General features: G+C 44.7%; 7 protein-coding genes across 7 annotated transcripts; 3 read left to right on the top strand and 4 right to left on the bottom strand.

Annotated features, from left to right (window-relative positions):
* Positions 1–126: 126 nt before the first annotated feature.
* On the bottom strand, positions 127–2,387 carry TREMEDRAFT_13987 (uncharacterized protein; the record flags this gene model as incomplete). Its single annotated transcript, XM_007004818.2, has 5 exons — positions 127–565; positions 751–964; positions 1,011–1,308; positions 1,566–2,117; positions 2,205–2,387. Coding segments are annotated over 5 exons (1,686 nt in total), but the record flags the coding sequence as incomplete, so codon positions are not given.
* A 354-nt stretch (positions 2,388–2,741) lies between these two features.
* TREMEDRAFT_31049 (uncharacterized protein) lies at positions 2,742–4,656 on the bottom strand (the record flags this gene model as incomplete). The annotated part of the gene is made up of 3 exons (XM_007004833.1): positions 2,742–3,487; positions 3,539–4,219; positions 4,395–4,656. The coding sequence occupies 3 exons, from the start codon at positions 4,654–4,656 to the stop codon at positions 2,742–2,744; spliced, it is 1,689 nt and encodes a 562-aa protein (XP_007004895.1).
* A 752-nt stretch (positions 4,657–5,408) lies between these two features.
* Positions 5,409–6,820, top strand: TREMEDRAFT_62601 (uncharacterized protein; the record flags this gene model as incomplete). The annotated part of the gene is made up of 4 exons (XM_007004972.1): positions 5,409–5,444; positions 5,614–5,770; positions 5,969–6,420; positions 6,716–6,820. The coding sequence occupies 4 exons, from the start codon at positions 5,409–5,411 to the stop codon at positions 6,818–6,820; spliced, it is 750 nt and encodes a 249-aa protein (XP_007005034.1).
* A 308-nt stretch (positions 6,821–7,128) lies between these two features.
* Positions 7,129–10,059, bottom strand: TREMEDRAFT_73959 (uncharacterized protein). Its single transcript, XM_007005125.1, has 9 exons — positions 9,880–10,059; positions 9,787–9,828; positions 9,684–9,743; positions 9,511–9,634; positions 9,305–9,454; positions 8,751–9,259; positions 7,791–8,706; positions 7,454–7,637; positions 7,129–7,246 (listed from the first exon to the last, which is right to left on the bottom strand). The coding sequence occupies exons 1-9, from the start codon at positions 9,910–9,912 to the stop codon at positions 7,180–7,182; spliced, it is 2,085 nt and encodes a 694-aa protein (XP_007005187.1). The 5' UTR covers positions 9,913–10,059; the 3' UTR covers positions 7,129–7,179.
* A 215-nt stretch (positions 10,060–10,274) lies between these two features.
* Positions 10,275–11,213, top strand: TREMEDRAFT_62603 (uncharacterized protein; the record flags this gene model as incomplete). Its single annotated transcript, XM_007004973.1, has 3 exons — positions 10,275–10,690; positions 10,737–10,942; positions 10,966–11,213. 3 exons carry the CDS (start codon positions 10,275–10,277, stop codon positions 11,211–11,213), a joined length of 870 nt encoding a protein of 289 aa, XP_007005035.1.
* Positions 11,214–12,804: 1,591 nt separating this feature from the next.
* Positions 12,805–15,667, top strand: TREMEDRAFT_31047 (uncharacterized protein; the record flags this gene model as incomplete). The annotated part of the gene is made up of 6 exons (XM_007004832.1): positions 12,805–13,584; positions 13,675–13,842; positions 13,999–14,364; positions 14,547–14,930; positions 15,138–15,191; positions 15,365–15,667. Coding segments are annotated over 6 exons (2,055 nt in total), but the record flags the coding sequence as incomplete, so codon positions are not given.
* Positions 15,668–15,937: 270 nt separating this feature from the next.
* Positions 15,938–17,075, bottom strand: TREMEDRAFT_31209 (uncharacterized protein; the record flags this gene model as incomplete). The annotated part of the gene is made up of 3 exons (XM_007004852.1): positions 15,938–15,988; positions 16,240–16,453; positions 16,768–17,075. The coding sequence occupies 3 exons, from the start codon at positions 17,073–17,075 to the stop codon at positions 15,938–15,940; spliced, it is 573 nt and encodes a 190-aa protein (XP_007004914.1).
* Between the last annotated feature and the right edge of the window lie 469 nt (positions 17,076–17,544).

The raw sequence follows: 17,544 nt of genomic DNA on the forward strand, positions 1-17,544 counted from the left end.
TGTCTACACGTCTACGAAGACAGACTATGGAAGAAATGCAACATGCAACATGCAACATGCAACAGAGATTGAATCTGCATACTGCATCCCGACTACATACTCTCCATTATCATCTACCTCTCTCCCCTACACATCTTCCCCAGACCAAACCAACCTTTTCGCCACATCCCACATTCCCTCCCACTTCGGTGTCAACCATTCTTTCGCTTTCGAATCCGATTCCGCATGTCTAGCTCTGAAGATCCTAAAAGTTCTCTCTGGCACTTCACCTTCCCAGATCAATTCGCATTTATTATCAGCCAAACTATCCGGATCTTCCTGTCCCCCTCCCATCTTACCTCCATCTTCATCATCATCCTCACCTTCATCACCTAACGGACGAGCTTGTTCGGTCCAATCGATACGATGTAACATCATACGTTTATAATGTTTGATACTTTTATCCACCCCTTCGACCAGGACGATAGCGTAATAAGGACCGAAGATGCATACACCGGAGAGAAGGTCAGTTTTAGCAGTTTCACGAACTTTGAATTTATGTCTTCCATTGGTGAGGTATTTGATTCTGTCGTCAATTCTGAATCTCTTTTTCCGGCATATTTCCACTATCACCTAACCGCAAGAACCACAAGAGTACCAGTGAGTAGGACATCAACAATGACGAACATGCGAAGAAGTGAGAAGATGAGGGAAGATTGACATGTAAAGTCGGGAATGTTAAGGAAAGACAAGGAAAAAGCTTGGGCTCACTTGAAAACAGCACAATACAATCCCGTCCTCTCTTTCGAAACCAATTTCTGATACTCTTTCTCCTTCCTCTGTTCAGGTGTCAACTTCCTAGACTCATTATCTTTCTGATGTTTCAAAGCTCTCATGGCAACTTCTTTCCTGACTTTCGCTTCTACCTTTGTCGGATCTTGTATAGCTGCACTTGTCAAGACCTTCATCAGATTGGCCAATCGCACTGTGCATCAGCTCGGATGAGAGAAGACGTTGAAACAAGAGCTGACCTTTCGGTGGATCAGGTGGCAAAAGACCCATTTTTTGTCTATCACGTTTATCCTCTAACTCTGCTTGACGTCTTTGTCTACGCATTTTCTTTTGTTCTCTTTTGGTCAACATGAGACCTCGTTCTGGTTGTTTCTTTTCCCCTGGAGCAGGTATAGGAATCGGATGTTGAACCAAGTGAGTGACGAGGGATTCATTCGAGGTGGTTATCCATTCCAATGCGGAATCAATATCTTCGTATGTCGCTCCTTCGGGGAGTATAGCTTGATCCCACCATTCCACATCTGGAGGAGGTGCCCGCTAGAAGTGAGCTGGAAGAACACAATAAAAACGACTCAGGAAGATCCAAGCGATTTCCCATTCTCAAACTTCCTACGTTTTCCAGTACTCTTTCGTACTGAAGGGCTGTCGAGAGCGAGTTGGAATTCAGGCTACATAGGGACGAGTGAAACTTCAATGAGAAAGAGTGTACGAACACAGATCGGAGGTAAGGATTAGAGGACAGAAATCAGGGGAAAGAAGGGGTGATAGTAAGAAAGTAAAAAATCTTGACTCACCTTCAAACTCCTCTCCAAAGTATCAAACTCACTATCCAACCCAGCTTTCTTACTAGCTTCCGCTATCCTCTGTCTCAATTCATCCATCTTAATCTCACTTCTTAATGCATCACCTTGTTTCACATATCTACCAGCTTGAGAAAATTGTAATTTCTTCGATTTCCTTATAACTGCCTTTTCTTCTTCCGGTGCTAACGTATCGGTCTTTGTAGCATAAGGGTTTAAAACAGGTATGACAGGATTAGGTCTTGGGATATTTGAAGAAGATGAAATAGAAGCATTAGCTTTTACAGAAGTATATTTAGGAGCCATAGTTTTATATCTATCTCTTAAAGCTTTTTTCTCATTTTTCTCTTCTCCTCCAATTACTCCTTCTCCTATTCCCCCAGCCCCAGCTTTCCCACCGACAGCTGAATTTGTAGTTTCCATAAGGAGAGGATGTAAACCTCCTGTAGCTTGAGGTTTCTGTTCGATAGGTTTCACACCACCTAAATACGGATTGGACATTTTAGCGTTCATCTCTTCTATTCGTCGTTTAGCAGCTGCGATTTTCTCCGCAATGGAAGGATCTAATCCCCCGGTGGATTTATTACCTCCACTGGTAGTGTTGGATAGAGGGATGGAAGATTTAGAAATGACATTGTTGGTTTGTATTGGTTTTGAAGGGAGAGAAGGAGGATGGGGAGAGTCGGATGGACGGGAAGAAACTTGAGCTTCTACTTGAGCTTTTCGAGCGGCGATTTGAGCACGGATGGAAGCTATGTCGAAAGACTCTGTCTTGGTCTTTTTGGGATCTGGTTGATCTGACGAGGAAGATGAAGGTGCAGGACGGCGAGACATGTTGAGTATGTGGGAGAAGTGGCAAGTAAGAAGTGATATGGGTGGGAGATGTGACAGAGATGCAGAGGAGTGAGGTGTAGGAGGCGAGTGTTAAAGTGGGGTACTAAGTTAAGTGGCACTGGGACATTTCCAGTGTGTGTGACTGCGTCGACTGCAACGTCGGGGGAGACATGTTGTCATGCTGAACGGCGCAAAGTACAGATAGGGTGCTACATTATATATGCATGACAGACTGTTAAGATGATTATCCATTCATCTACCTCCCCATCTCTCGATACGTCCACTTATCGTTTGTCCGCGGGGATATCTATCACTGCTCAATTAGACTCTCTTCGATTACATGTACCAGTACCAAGGGAGGTTATACGAGGAGTGAATCAAGTGGAGTGGAGTGAACAACTCACAATGTCCCATTCTCTCCACTTTCGTTCTCAAATACTTTTCCAACTCTTTCCCACTAGCTTTCCCAGCCCCAATCAAGCCCACACCTTCTCTTCTCAATTTCCACTCTCCATAACCTTCATCCTGCCCATCACATTTCCAATCCCTGGGTATCATCCCAACCCTTTCTTTCACTTCTATCCCTTCTTTCGTCAAACCTTCTACTTTCTCAGGATTATTTGTGAGAAGACTGATACCACCTTCTGCTAAACCTAAATCACGCATGATCTCCGCTGCTACCGTATATTTCCTTTCGTCTGCTCCATGTCCCAATAGAAGATTAGCAGTAACAGTATCGTGTCCTAAATCTTGAAGGTTATAAGCTCTTATTTTCTCTAACAAACCTATTCCTCGACCTTCTTGACGAAGATAAATGACTACACCTCTTCCTGGTACTTGACGAGGACGATAGATATCGGGAGATGGAGAACGCGATGCTGCAGGAGTTGGAAGATTGTTTGATGAATTAGGAATGGGTCGAGGTAAACTGATGAGTCTCATAGCTTCATCTAATTGTTCACCACAATCACATCTCATCGAACCGATAGTTTCGCCTGTGAAACATTCCGAATGAATCCTCACAAGAGGTAAGATATCTTGATGATTTGATTGATCTTCCATATCGAAGTCATTCAACCCATCTAGTATTTCCATCTCCCCGTTCAATGTGGATTGGGAAGATTTAGGTAGACTAGCTTGTGATTCCCCACCGGGAAGTAATCGACCGATATAGGCACCACGAACCACACGTTCCATTTCCGTCTCTCCGATTCTCCATTGTTGATCTAAACTCTTACTTCGAATTTCCTTCCTACCTTTTACAGCATCTCGAGCTTCGGGAGAAAGTTGAATGGGATCGTAAACTATAGCCAGATGTTCCTTTGAATCTACCGAATTATGATAGAGATGTAAGAACATCTCCCCGTGTGGAGTAGGGATCCGCGTACGGGCCATACATTTCACATGAACTTTCCCGTCCGTTTTGTCAGACTGTACGGTCGATGGGGAGAAAAGCGATTGTAGTTGAGGTTGGGTAGGGAACGACTGAGTATTTATAGGAGAAGCTGCAGCCTGAAGAATTTGTGACACAGGGTTTGGGTCGACAGACATTTTCCTCTTGGGTCGCATGACGTTCGAAGGAGATTTCGGTGTATCGGGGGAAAGCCGAGGGGTGTCGTCTGTTGGAGAGGTTGAAGTGGGCAGAGATAGATGGTTGGTGGAAGATGGGAGCCGAGTGATTTCAACTTCCTGTTCGAGACGTAAACGTTCACTTCGGGGAGCTTGAAGTGACTTCAATGTTATCTTCTCTGGTTGGATTCTCGATGGTGAAGTTGGACGTGATTCGTCACAAGATGTATAAGCTCCTGGTCGAGCTACTCTGTCAGTCCTAAGATCCAATCGCATCTTTCATATCTTATCCTTTTCCATTGCACACTCACTCTATTCTACCCATCTGATAGATCGCCCAAGTATCAGATGAGTAGAACAGAGTGAATGTGCAATAGAAAAGACAGAGTGATAGGTAAAAAGTCTTGAGGACCAACTCACCAGGCCCATGTCCTAAATGATGTCTAGTCACCGGTCCCGAACCAGCCAAAACAGCAGAGATAAGTAAAGTATCCAACGGACTTTCTCTCCTCGGTAATTGTCTCTTCGGTCTCTCACCGGATCCTCCCATCTTTCCAATCCCACTTCCGGTCCCTGCGGTAGGTGACAACGGTCCTAGATTGACATGGTCCGAAGTGAGGAGGGATAGGACGTCGAGGTCGGCAGAAGTGGGATTTTCGTGGTTTGGACGATGAGAGTGCATTGTGGGCATTGGAGAGTTAAGAATGTCTAGACTTGTAAAGAAGTGAGAGAGGGTTTATATAGATGAGAAAAATGAGAATGCTTATGGAGGTGTGTAAATTGTTGAGTAAGCCGAGGGTATGGAGAGTACCTTTTTTCTAGAAAAGATCCCCTTACCCCGCAAAGCCGATGGGATTCCGTCCCAATCGGGTAATTCTCCCGGCACTGTTGGTACAAGGAGACTACCTCGGTCACTCGACAATTATAATTTTCGACATGACTTGGTCAGCTAAGACTCCTTTTTCTCCAAAGATCATACATCGTAGTCATCATCCCGACCTTGCTCCCGAGAGGGATGGGTAGTAAGAGGAGAGGATGGTGAGTGATTTGGCATCTTGATGACGATTTGTTTGTGTCTCAAACACCGACGGGCGACGATCTGACCATGACGATTTTGCCGATGATGATGAGACGACAAGTACAAGTAGGCATACTCATACAACATATACGGGCAACACTCTATCTCCGAGGTTTATTCTATTCTCTACTTGTATGCAGGCGCATGCAGCCATGCAGCTGAGAGAGAGCCACAGTGCCTCAAAGCGGCGTACGTCTGTTAGGTGACTGACGATCTGACGACTGACTCCGGTCACTTCGGTTACACATGCCGTCATACACCATCCACTTCACTTCTTACTCACTACATATGTAACACCTCAACACTTCTTACTCGTCTCACTGATCGCTGATCACTGATTTCTAGATTCAAGCGAAATGGTAGCGTGTAAAAACCGTGTCGATGGGGGTTTCGTGAGTCAATCGTTTACGTCTTCCACCTTTCACCACCACCACTGCCACGATACTGTATGTTCAAAGATCGTGTAGAATCTACAATATATGTTCACCACTGCCACGATACTGTATGTTCAAAGATCGTGTAGAATCTACAATATATGTTAGTCAGACGTTGACAAGTTAGGGCCCATATACCTCTCCTCCCTTACCTCATACATTAACAACATGTTTCGACGATGTTCTTTTAGAACCTCTAGGAGGATGGCTTTTCCTCTTGTTCTTTGTCGTTTCTTCCATCACCATGAAAAGGGTTAGAAAGAGACAATTAGATAGACTTGAAAGTGAGTCAAATCCTTCTGTTCATCCTTACCGCCATCTTTAAATGAGTTTTAATGTACTATTTATAACTATCCACTTGTCCATCTTCCTAAATTGTACTTCATAATGCCTACTCCTCATCCTCCTTCGTATCTCATAATACCAAACAAGGTCTCTCTATCTCATACTACCTAGAAAGAGTACTGTTGTCTAATATCAAGATCCAATCCCATTGATCGATTCTCACCCCAACCAATCCAAACCTTCTTTAACCCATCGTATATTCCTCTCTCAGGGTGGAACTTACCCACGTACCCGTATATTTCTACTTTACTTAACAACCTTCATCCTCATAGCTCTTTTAGCAATGCACGCACTTGAAATCGCTCGATTATCCACCAATCACAATGGTGTAGGATCTTTACCTTCTCTTTTCTTTCCTTTATTGGTCGTTTTAGGTAGTTTATACTTACCGTTCCATGCGTGGGGTATGACTACCAGAAATAAAGTTAGATTACATGGAGTTATCTGGATTTTAGGTACGGTGGTATGGGCCGTTTGGATGTGTATCACTGTTGGTGTTAAATTATGGAGTTATAGTGTTGTTAAGAGGTTTTTAGGGACAGAAGGTTATGATGGGATAGATAGTCAGTATAAATATTCAGATCGGTTGGTGAGTGATTTCATGTTCTCTATCATTCTTCATTGCTTTTGTGGTATGATGTCCCATTCGCCCTCTTCCTCCTACTTGTCCGCCTCTTTATTCTCTTCCGCTTCCCACTCTTCTTGTTTTTCTTTTCGAAAGCCGGGAGCGTAAAGTGGAAAGTTGTTAAAATCACTTTACTATAAATTATGACAAAGAACCAAGTCATAAATCTCTCCTAGAGTCGTTGACGAAGTGACGACGGTTATCCACATGAAGATGCGTCCAGAAGTACGATCAAGAAACACATGATAGCTAATGACAGATTGATAATATCGTGATTATTTGTCTTTATTGGAGTTTCATCCTAGTTTATCCCCGTTTGATTTATCTGGAATATAACAAGCTCAATTGGCCTGCTTTTGCTTAATCTTGTCATCTCTTTCTTGTACGAATGATCAGTATGTTAGTATGTTGGTATCTTATCTTATCTGTTGTGCCATCTTGTAGTCGGTGAATGAATTTTGTATTTCGAACCGTGGTACGCATCCGTTTATCATTCATTACACTGCGAGCACTTCCTTCTTGAAACGTATGGAAACAAGGCGGGACACACCTCCCTGCTTGACCCATTGCTCATCCGTTCAAACTATCATACGAACTGTGACTTGAGGTGAGGTATACTGGAGGTGAAGTGTAACACATTGAAGTGTATAACATTGATAAGAAGCCCAGTCATCGTAATATGTGCATGGCGTACAATCTATCTCATCTCCTACTCGTCCGAATTTAAACAGAAGCGACTATAGCTTCTGCAGAGTTCAAAGCACCGACCATCTTGATGCATTCCCGGCGTCTATGTGTCAGTGTGTGTCATTGGCTGATGATTCTCTGCTCTTCCTCGTCAAAGATGGGACGCTGGGATGCGGTCACAGAGAAGATGAAAGACACAGGCGAGGGCAACGACTTAGAAAAGGTAGTTTTCGCATTGCAGGAATGCACGTCGCAGATGAAAGGATGCAGCTTTGAGAAAACGTTTGAGATAGAAGAGAGATAAACCAACCTCGCAACGATATCAGGAGACTCTTTCAACAATTCCTCCAACACATCAGGCTTGTAAAGATGTTCCAGCAATTCTCTCTGCAAGTTCTCCTTCGAGTAGCTCACCAATGTCAGAGAGATGGCTTTGGGTACCATGTCGATCATTTCTCGTTTGACAACGGAGAAGTACGAGGTGATGAGGAGTTCTGTATATCAGCGTATACTCTCTCTCTTTCTGTCCTTCTCATGAAACCCCCAACTTTAATCATCTCGTCAACTCGGCAAGGATGGATTCGAGTCGACGGAAAGGGTTGATACTAGTCATGGTTTCCCGAATGAAAGTGAAATGCGCTACTCACTGATCACTTCCGTCTCCATCAACTCCCTATCGTTCAACGAAGATTGAGGTTTGATCACCGCCGGTGGAGCTTCCATTGTACCTCCTTTCCGCTTGGGTCCCTTCTCCTTCGTGAAGAAACTAGCAAAGAAACTATCATCTTTCTTCATATCCGCATCTAAATCTTTCCCATTGTTCAACGTTCCCACAGCTAGCTTTCCCGATTTCGGATCGACTGGCTTTTCAGGAGGTTTATTAGCGTTCATACGTTCCGTCACCAACGCCAAAGCTTTATGACCATTGAGAAAGTCCGGGTGGGTCGTGTTGACATAACAAGCTTGCATAGCTACCATATCACTGACCAATTTGTTCGTTGGGGACATGCATGATTTGAAAAAGTTGATGACGATGAGATTGAATCGTTCTTTCAGTTCTGGATAACGTTTGAAAGTTTGAGTCTTTGCTAATAGTTGACCGAGGATACGAATCAGTTCGTCATACACCAAGGCGCAACAACGGAGAGAAGGTTCTTCCAATCTTCGGATCTGTTGTTTCACGATAATTTCGAATGCTGAAGTACCGACGAAGAGAGAAGGGGTAGAACCGGAAGAATTGTATAAGATCGTTCGAATGTCACCATCTTTCACTTGGTCGAAAGGATCGATACTCTTAACACCGTTGTTGTACAGTTCGTGGTAGACAAAACTTATACGTGCACCGCCGGATAATTCGTTCAATGAAAGATCATTGGTATTACCGTCGATAGCCGATCGGAATTCTGCACAGAACTCAGTGATAGTTGACAGAACAACACTTCCGGGATTCGTCTCGCCCATAGGTCCACCGAGAGCAGCGAGTTCGGAAGTATATTTGGCGAGTTGTTGACTGATCCTGGCTTTGATATCTGGTAAAGTATTTCGAATGTGGTGCATGAGAATCTGGTATCAATATCCATCGTCTCGATGATACCCGCGTCACTCACGATGTTGAGCTTTCGAGCCAACCATGGTGTACCGCAATACTGAGCTTTCCCTGCGTAACTAGGATGGTTTTCGAAGAATTTGCGCTCATTCTCCAGGGCGGTGGCGATAGACTTGCTCTGGTCTATATCCCTCTGTCCTCGATTCACCACGGGAACATATCCCAGCCGCAGAGGAATCACACGACCAGCCAAAATGTCTACAACATCCGTCCCTTGGTCCATCAAGTCGACTTTGGTCAAGACGCCGATAGTGCGCGTGCCCTCTGGGTCCACGTCACGGGCCAGCTTGAGACCATCAGAGTTCGCCAGATCGGTATTGGCGGCGGTGACGGCGAGTATGATGGCGTTGGGTTTCGAAATATAGCGCATGAGCATGTCTCGGATTTGCTTTTCGATGTCACGGGGCTGGTCACCGACGGGAACTTTGGTCAGACCTGGCAAATCGACCAAAGTCAGGGTGAGGACATTAGGGGAGAAGACTCGTAAGTTGATGGGATTAGGTGAGATGCCTATTCCAATCAATATCTACGTCAAGCTTAGCAAGAATAACTCACCAGCATTCTTTCCCGTCATCTTTTCGGTGTCTCGTACGATCTCCTCTCTGATTTTGTTGAAATCATGGAATTTCTGACCGGGCAAATGAAGGAATTCACCCCATTCGTCAGGATTGTTCTCGTTCAATTGCGTCTTGGCTAAGGCTTCTTCTGTGTTTTCAGCGAGATCATGGTAAATACACCCGTGTCACTCTAGGTGAACCCACCTGGCTTGTCCGTTGATGCACCATTGGGTTTGCTGGTTGCTGGTCGGTTGATCAACTGCAATACTAGAGGTCGACGGGTGACGATACCCGTCCCTCTTGGCAGAAAGTCTCTACCGACGATGTTCTTAGGGACGTCAGGTTTTGATTCCCCAATCAGAAGAAGTAAAGCTGACCTCTAGAACGGAAGACTTTCCACTACTCTGAGAACCAATCACTGTGATCTGTGGCAGATCCTACCGATGTCAGTCCGATTCACCGAAAGAAAGGTATACCTACGATGTTGTTGGACACACCGATAGACGCGAAGACATCTTGCAGCTAGGAAGGGGTAAGCATGTGCATCCTCTGTCAATGAGACGCGCAACGCACCTTGTTCACGAGACTGATGAGCTGATTGTCCATGTTGAGAAGGTCGTGCGGGCGTGAAAGGTAGGGATAGCTCTAGCGGCCTGCAAAGCTCAATTCTGATACGACTGAGGCGGCCTTGGATTATGTCTAGGCAGCTACTTGGATGAGAGGAGGTAAGACAAGCGATGAGGGATGTTTGGGGTATAGAGGATGAGGAATGATAGAGGACACCAGTCGAGGTGAGCGAGTGGCCGAAGGATGCGGTGGCAATGCGAGGCCAGTGGGGGTGTTATGTGGGGGGTGTATTTAAAGTACCCAGTCATACTCAGTGGAGGTTGTCCGTCACTGCCTCAATATCTCTCTCTTGACTCTGCTAGTCTACATCAGCCCCTCACCCACCAATCTTCCCCTGAAATATGCCCTACATATCTACAGAGGCTCTCGCCGGTGCGACTCTCCTCCTCGTTCTCGTTTTTGGCTATCAATACATCCCTAAAGCATCGTCAGACTCCGCCGTCGCGTCCAAGTCCAAGAAAAAGCAAAAGAAGAAGAATCGACCTGTGGACCATGGAGAGATTTCCGACACGTCTATGATGGCCTCACAGTCCGATACATCCCGAGCCAAAGCCTCTGAAGCTGATTTGCCTTCCCATACAAGCACTACTTCGAAACAAAAGAGCAAAGCTCGAGCCTCTTCTCAATCACCCGCTCAGACCGGAACGACTCAGCCATTGTCATTCGCTTCTGTAGCAGCTTCCCATGCGGGTCCAAGTAGACCAAAGACCTTGGCAGAGAGGATAGCTCCTAAACCCGTCAAGACAAAGGTTGACGAGTGAGTTTAAACATCTCCTCCTACTACATGCATGCTAATGGGACAGTATGCTCGCTCCGGAAGACCGCCCAATACCCCATGCACGCGTCATGAGAATCCAAGATCCTTCCCTTCTTTCGTCATCCCCTGTGCAAGCGATAGCGCAAAAAGTGGACAAATTTTCAGACGACTACGATTCATCGAGTAGCGAGGCTGAAGCCACAAAGACGGAGGAAGATGATGGTTGGGATGTGGTGCCTGCCAGACCGAAGAGTGAATCTCTTACTCCATGATAGGTGAACAAGGTGCTAATGCCACAGAACCTATATCCCTCTCTCTTTCCCAGACGGTGGCTACTCAACCCACATCACGCCCTTTGCCCGTAGCTACCAAAGTGCAAAAGAAGAACGCTAAGAAGGCTGAGGCAAAAAAGGCAGCAAAACTGGCCGAGGAGGAAGAAAGACGGCAACGTCTCGGAGCTCATAAGAGGGTGCTAGAAAGGTCAGAGACTCGTCGATCGTCGAGGCTTAGAGGAAGAGTGTAGTGGCTGATTGGTAGAGAGAAAATAAACGAAATCTACACACACAAGACGGCTATAAAGAAGGGTCAAACAGGGAACAATGGTACACGAGCAACGCTGGACACGAACGGAAGTCTCATCTGGGATTGAAATCATATTGGAATCATGTTGGATGCATATCATATAGTCATGCTCGTAACCATGGAGTGTCCACCATTGTTAAAGAGTCCAGCACAGGTTGGGAGGAAAATTCAGAGTCGCACGCGTCCTTCTTTTCCCCTTTCCCCCCCTTCCCTTCTCTTTTTTTTCTCTCATAGCCATCCTTTTACCCCGTCTCTCTAACATCTGCTGAGTGTACATACAACTATCGTATCTCATCACGGTCTAACTGCTATCGCATATCTACGTATCATGTCATTAAACGATGCTTCCAGGGCTCGTCAGGTGAGTGACTCTAGCCCTTTACCCTTTTGTTCCCCTCTGACACATCTAGTCAGCCCTTGCTTCACTCGTCGCAAAGAGGACAGGCAACCCACCTTCTGCTCTACCTCCAGCCCTGGTTTCTCCTGAAAGATCACCCAATCATATACTTGTCCCTTCGTCTTCCTCTCCTGTTGTACCCACCACCTCAAACTATTTCAAAACGAGTACCGGGGCTATCCCTTCGTCCAACCTCAACCGATCCACTGGTTTTCCATCCAACGGTACGAGCTCGTTCAACTCTTCCGGAAGTCCTGGATCCGTTATCAATGCTATACATCAACGACATAATCCCGTACAGCAACAACTTCCACCCGGTCAAAGAGGATCACTATCTTATCAAACTGTCTCACGTCCTTCACTCGGATCTTCACCAGCATCGCCTGCTCATCCCAATCGATTGAAACCTAATTATAATGATGCACCTACCAAATCATCTCCATCATCTACCAATCCTTCTCAACTCAGTCCTCAAATACCTGGTCTTATTCAAGCAGCTAAAGAGAAATATCAATCCCCCAAATCACAACCTTACTACAGCGCGCCTGAAGAATCCCTGATCTCCCAACTAGCCCTTCGCTTCCGACATCTAGACAGGGATATCATAGTTGAATGTGTGCGGAGAAACCGAGATCGGCGATTACAAGCTATTCGGGAAGTAGAAACCATCGCTACACGTAAGGGAATTCCAGAGTTTGTGACATTCAAACCAAATGGGGCTTCGACAGTAGGAAAGATACATCCTCCACCTGCATCACGTCAACCTTCAAACTTGGGCACTTCTTCATCTTTACCAAGTTCATACCCTAAACCAACACCAAAACCTTCGAAGCCGAAGAAAAATGAAAAATCGCGTATCTATGCTCATAGGACCAATGATAATGGAAAACATAAAAGACGAGAGCGTGATGGGTCTGAATCGGACGCTCAGATCAGTGAAGCTGAAAGCGAGCAGGTTTGGTCGGGAGATGAAGGTCCACAGAGAAAGAAAAGAAGGGGTCCTTCACCCACAGGTGATCCAGAGACCGAAGCTTTGAAGGCTTTCAATCAGCAAACGTCGGAATTGTTGACGGGAACCATTGGTAAGCTTTTGAAATCCTGCCTTAGTGTTGATCAAGCACTGACATATTCAGCGTGCAGTATTGCTCAGGCGGAGACTATCATTCGTCTTCGTCCATACAGCAACGCGGAAGAAGTCCGAACCAAACTCACCAAAGCTCGAGGTGTCTCACCTAAGCTATTCGAACAATACGTCGAAATCATGGAAGGTTATGTCCAAATCGACGCATGTCTCAATCGCTGCGCATCGATAGCGGCAGATGTCGCCGATGCTCTCGCAGTCTGGCGCGGCGCATCAAATACTAACGACAGTGTTGTCGGTACTCCTCGTTCGGACGGATTGAACGATGTCAAAGTCGACGTGGCTAAAGTCTCAGAGCTCCTCCGTAAAGAGACCAACCAAAGGAAACGCAAAATACTTAGCTCGTACATTCAACAACAACCTGCCTCTCTGTCAAAAGGCACGGTGTTGAAGGATTATCAACTGCTGGGTCTAAATTGGCTCAATCTTCTCTACTCGAAGAAAATCGGTTGTATTCTGGCAGACGAGATGGGATTGGGCAAAACAATACAAGTCATCGCTTTCATCGCAGCGCTCAAAGAAAAGGGTGTTAAAGGTCCTCATATGATCTTCGTACCGGCCTCTACGCTTGAGAATTGGATCAGAGAGTTTGAACGTTTCGCTCCTGGAATCGATGTACAACCTTACTACGGTTCTCAGGCTGAACGTGCCGGATTGCGGGATGATCTGAAACGACAGTATAGAGCTGGAAAGTTGGAGGTGGTTCTTGCCTCGTACACTCAGGTGGCCGCACCAGACGATCTCGCTTTCTTCCGCAAGAAGGTAGAGTTTGATGTGAGCATTTCACATTACGTCGTCTCCCTCATGTGTCCTGTCGGGCCAGAAGTTTTTTTTCGTATTGTGAAGGCATGCACTGACGGACAGATGTGCGTGTATGACGAAGGACACAAGCTTAAAAATTGTACGACCAAAGCATACAACGATCTCATGTCCATCCAACCTCGATGGAGATTGTTGCTTACGGGTACACCACTACAAAATAATCTTCAAGAACTAGTCTCCCTTCTCATGTTCATTCATCGAGATACATTCGTCGATGCCGAACCTTACTTGAGAGCTATCTTCAAATCACAAGGCCAAGCCAGTCTTCTTTCTCAACAACGTACTTCGAGAGCACGTACTATGCTCACACCTTTCGTACTTCGACGTCGTAAAGCCCATGTCCTCACTCTACCTCCGAAAATCGAGACTGTGGAACATTGTGACATGTCACCCGTGCAAGCTAAAATATATCGCGAAACGATGAAGAGGTCACGTAAAGCACTTGAGGAATTAGATGATGATGCTCTTGAAGCTGCTGCTGCGGACGACGAAGCGGAGGCGAATAAACATCATCAAGTCGATTCGAAGAAAGCGAAAGATGCTAAAGAAAAACAGAAAAGTAAAGAATCCAGTAGTTCAAATATTCTTATGGATCTGAGAAAAGCAGCGAGTCATCCTTTGCTATTCAGGAGATTATACACGGATGCCAAAATACGTCAAATTGCCAAAGCTTGTTTAGGTACGCCTAGATGGTGTGATTCAAATTACGATTATGTGGTAGAGGATCTTGAAGTGGGTCTTGACTTCTCTCTTGATATTCACAAATGCTGAAATTTAGATTATGTCAGATGCGGAATTGCATCATTTCTGTACATCATCCGAATACGAGGTGAGCATTTTATTTTATTTTTCGTTCATCAAACCAAACATTTTTCCAGACAAGACTAGATGAAATGGTTTGCTGACAGATTTAGGAGCTTCAAAGGTTTGCTCTGAAGACAGAAGTCTTCTTGGATGGCGGAAAAGTTGCCGCCCTCCAGAAACATGTCGAAAGATGTAAAAAAGAAGGAAAGAGAATGCTACTATTCTCTCAATTCGTCATGATCCTAGATGTCCTAGAAGTCGCCCTAGAACATTTGGGCGTCAAATACACTCGATTGGACGGAAGCACGAAAACGGACGAAAGACAGGGATTGGTAGATGAGTTCAACGATGATCCCGAGATCACAGTTTTCTTATTGTCTACCAAAGCGGGAGGAGTGGGGATAAACTTGACGGCGGCCAGTGTGGTGATTATTTATGATCAAGATTTTAATCCTCATAATGATCGTCAGGCGGCTGATAGGGCGTATCGGATTGTGAGTTTGAGTTTTTACTTCATCTCAGCCAATCGCCATATATCGTTCAAGTATCCTACTATTCATTGCATTTCAATCTACCCAGATGGCGCTCTCACTCTTGTTCCCCCGTTCTCCCCAAATATCCGGTGGAACTTACTCGAGATTGAACAGATGATGTTGGATCGAGATGAGCCAGAGGCTGGAGATCCGGGACTGATATCGCAGGGTCAAGAAAAAGAAGTGGAAGTTATCAAACTCATTACGAAAGATTCTATCGATGTGAGTTTTTTCTCCCTTTGAGTATTTCCCCCTCTCGTTTGTCCCCAGGCTCGTTTCTCCGTCCTCGTGTGCCTGTCAGACCGTGAGAGAAGCATTCTGAATATAAAGTCTTCTCCCGTCCTCATAAGGAGATGACAAATCTAAAATGATGAAAACATCGCTGATGGTTTCAGGAAGATATGTTGCTCATTGGGCAGACCAAACTTCAGCTGGATGACGCTGTAGGAGGCGAAGAATTGACCATTGATCCAGGTGCCAACCAAGATGATAAAACCGCAAAAGAAGTTCGCAAATCCCTTCTCACCACTCTACGTAATAAATTTGAAGCGGTCTCAGGACCGACGGAATTGGGTGATGTTAGGGAAGAAACGCCGATAAAGGATGGTTTCGAGGTTCAAGATGCAGAGGGAACACCGACTGTCAAACGTGCTAGACCGAGTTTACCTGGGAGTCAAGGAAAAAGGTGGTATGATTGACGAGGTGAAGGTAGAGTGTCGCATGGAAAGGTAAGTAATGGAGGATGTGTGGTATTTTAGTAGATGGAGAAGAACGAAGGGACGATGAAGAAAAGCAAATAATGTGTAAATTGGACTGTGCGTGGTGCATGGGGAATGTTGGCTAGTGCAAAGGATTGACTTGCTTAGATGATTTATGCAAACTGCTTATTCACCGGTGAAACATTTTTTTCCAAAGTGATCATGAATTCTTATTGATATTTACATACATATTCACCATAAGAAGATGGATCATGAGAACATGGATAGATTACGCATATGACGGTCTACAGCAGATCGGAACTGGTCGTTAGCGATTCATCAGTCGATTTTGACCACGGACACATGTATGGTGAGAGGTGTTTCGAAGATCAACGAAAGGTTGATCACCAGACCAGAATGGTGGAGGGAGAGAGTTTTTCTTTACATGGTTGAGTAATAGAAGAAAAGTGAAAAAAAAGGTAAAACAAAAATTGTGAAAAGGGAGGGAGGGAATAGAACAACATTTTTATAAATAAAAAAAAGGGGATGGAAAAACACAATGGATAACATACCAAATCATTATCTATACCTTCTTCTCTAGAATCCATAATGATCATTGGGTTCCTTACCACATAATCTAAGAATGGACCGGTATAAATTTGTTTAAGAACGAATCTTAAACTATCGACGTTAGGATCAGATAAGAGTACGAAACGATATCCTGTTAAAGTTTCGTAGAGATGTAATTTATATTGTGCGGTACGATAAGAAGTGAAAGCTTCGTCTCTTTTACATTAGCTATACTCTTTTCCTTTATTCTCTTCACTATTTGAGCGCCTCTATCTCTTTCTTCATTCTCTTCACTCTTTGAGCACCCTTTCTCCATTTATTCGAAATGACTGAACCCTCTCGTTGATTCACATGCTTAAATTGATAATGATTAACTCTTTAAGACCTATTGAAGAACAAAGATAAGAATCATCGAGGTTACGGGAAACATGAAATGGATATTCATTGGATGACAGATCACCAGGAGGATTGAAGAGAAATGAGACAAGGAAGAGTGTGAAGAAGGAAGGTTAGCGTAAAAATCCACTGACCTTCCAGATAATTTCTTCACCATATTTCTCAAACTTAAAATCACACCATAAACCAATTTTGATTCTTCATCAAAAGGTAATCCTTTCAATTCCCTATTCCCGACCCTTTCCACATCTTCCAAAGCCGATACACGTTTAGTGTTGAAGATACTTTCTTTCGTCGTTATGGATTGTGGAGAAGGGATTCGATGTACACCAGGACGAAAGTTAGTGAAAGGTGGTGGTCGTATAGGAGATGTACGATGCCAATCTTGATAATATACACAATCACAATGACGATCGTATATGTATAAAGAGTATATTGTCATTTCTTCTCTCTCTCGTGAGTTGAATTTCTGTAAAATGAGTTTGATGGAGTTGCAGTGGTCTATTCAAGGTGGTCGGATTCGCTGTTGATATATCCAGTGTTGTGCTGGGTCTATCGAGGGTGTTGAGTGTGATCAAGTAGGTTGAGGGTCGACCGCTACGCTAAAATGGTTTGAAGCCCAAGGTTAGGGTGTAGTGTGTACTTGCAAGACGAAACAAAGTAGAGTTAAAGTACAGTGGTTAGATAGAAGCAGGTGTGGAAATGTGGAATTGGTTGCGCCAGTATGCGAAACTGGATAATCGCGACGGACCTCGAATTAATCCCGACGGAAATTTGGCCATTTCACCCATTTCCCTACACAACTCACCCAAATACCTACACTACTCACCCAAATACCTGCACTCTCTCAATATCGAGAATTATTGAGATGTAAGATATGTAAACTGATCCTAGACAGTCCAGGATGCGGT

This window comes from Tremella mesenterica (assembly GCF_000271645.1).
Source record: "Tremella mesenterica DSM 1558 unplaced genomic scaffold TREMEscaffold_6, whole genome shotgun sequence".
Classification (NCBI taxonomy): domain Eukaryota; kingdom Fungi; phylum Basidiomycota; class Tremellomycetes; order Tremellales; family Tremellaceae; genus Tremella; species Tremella mesenterica.

What these genes read in the sequence shown, in the direction of transcription:
- TREMEDRAFT_73959 (XM_007005125.1), bottom strand. Translation starts at nt 9,912, where the DNA reads ATGGACAATCAGCTCATCAGTCTCGTGAACAAG. An exon ending in TCATCAGTCTCGTGAACAAG is followed by an intron (nt 9,829 to 9,879) that starts GTGCGTTGCGCG and finishes ACCCCTTCCTAG; the next exon opens with CTGCAAGATGTCTTCGCGTC. An exon ending in GAAAGTCTTCCGTTCTAGAG is followed by an intron (nt 9,635 to 9,683) that starts GTCAGCTTTACT and finishes GACGTCCCTAAG; the next exon opens with AACATCGTCGGTAGAGACTT.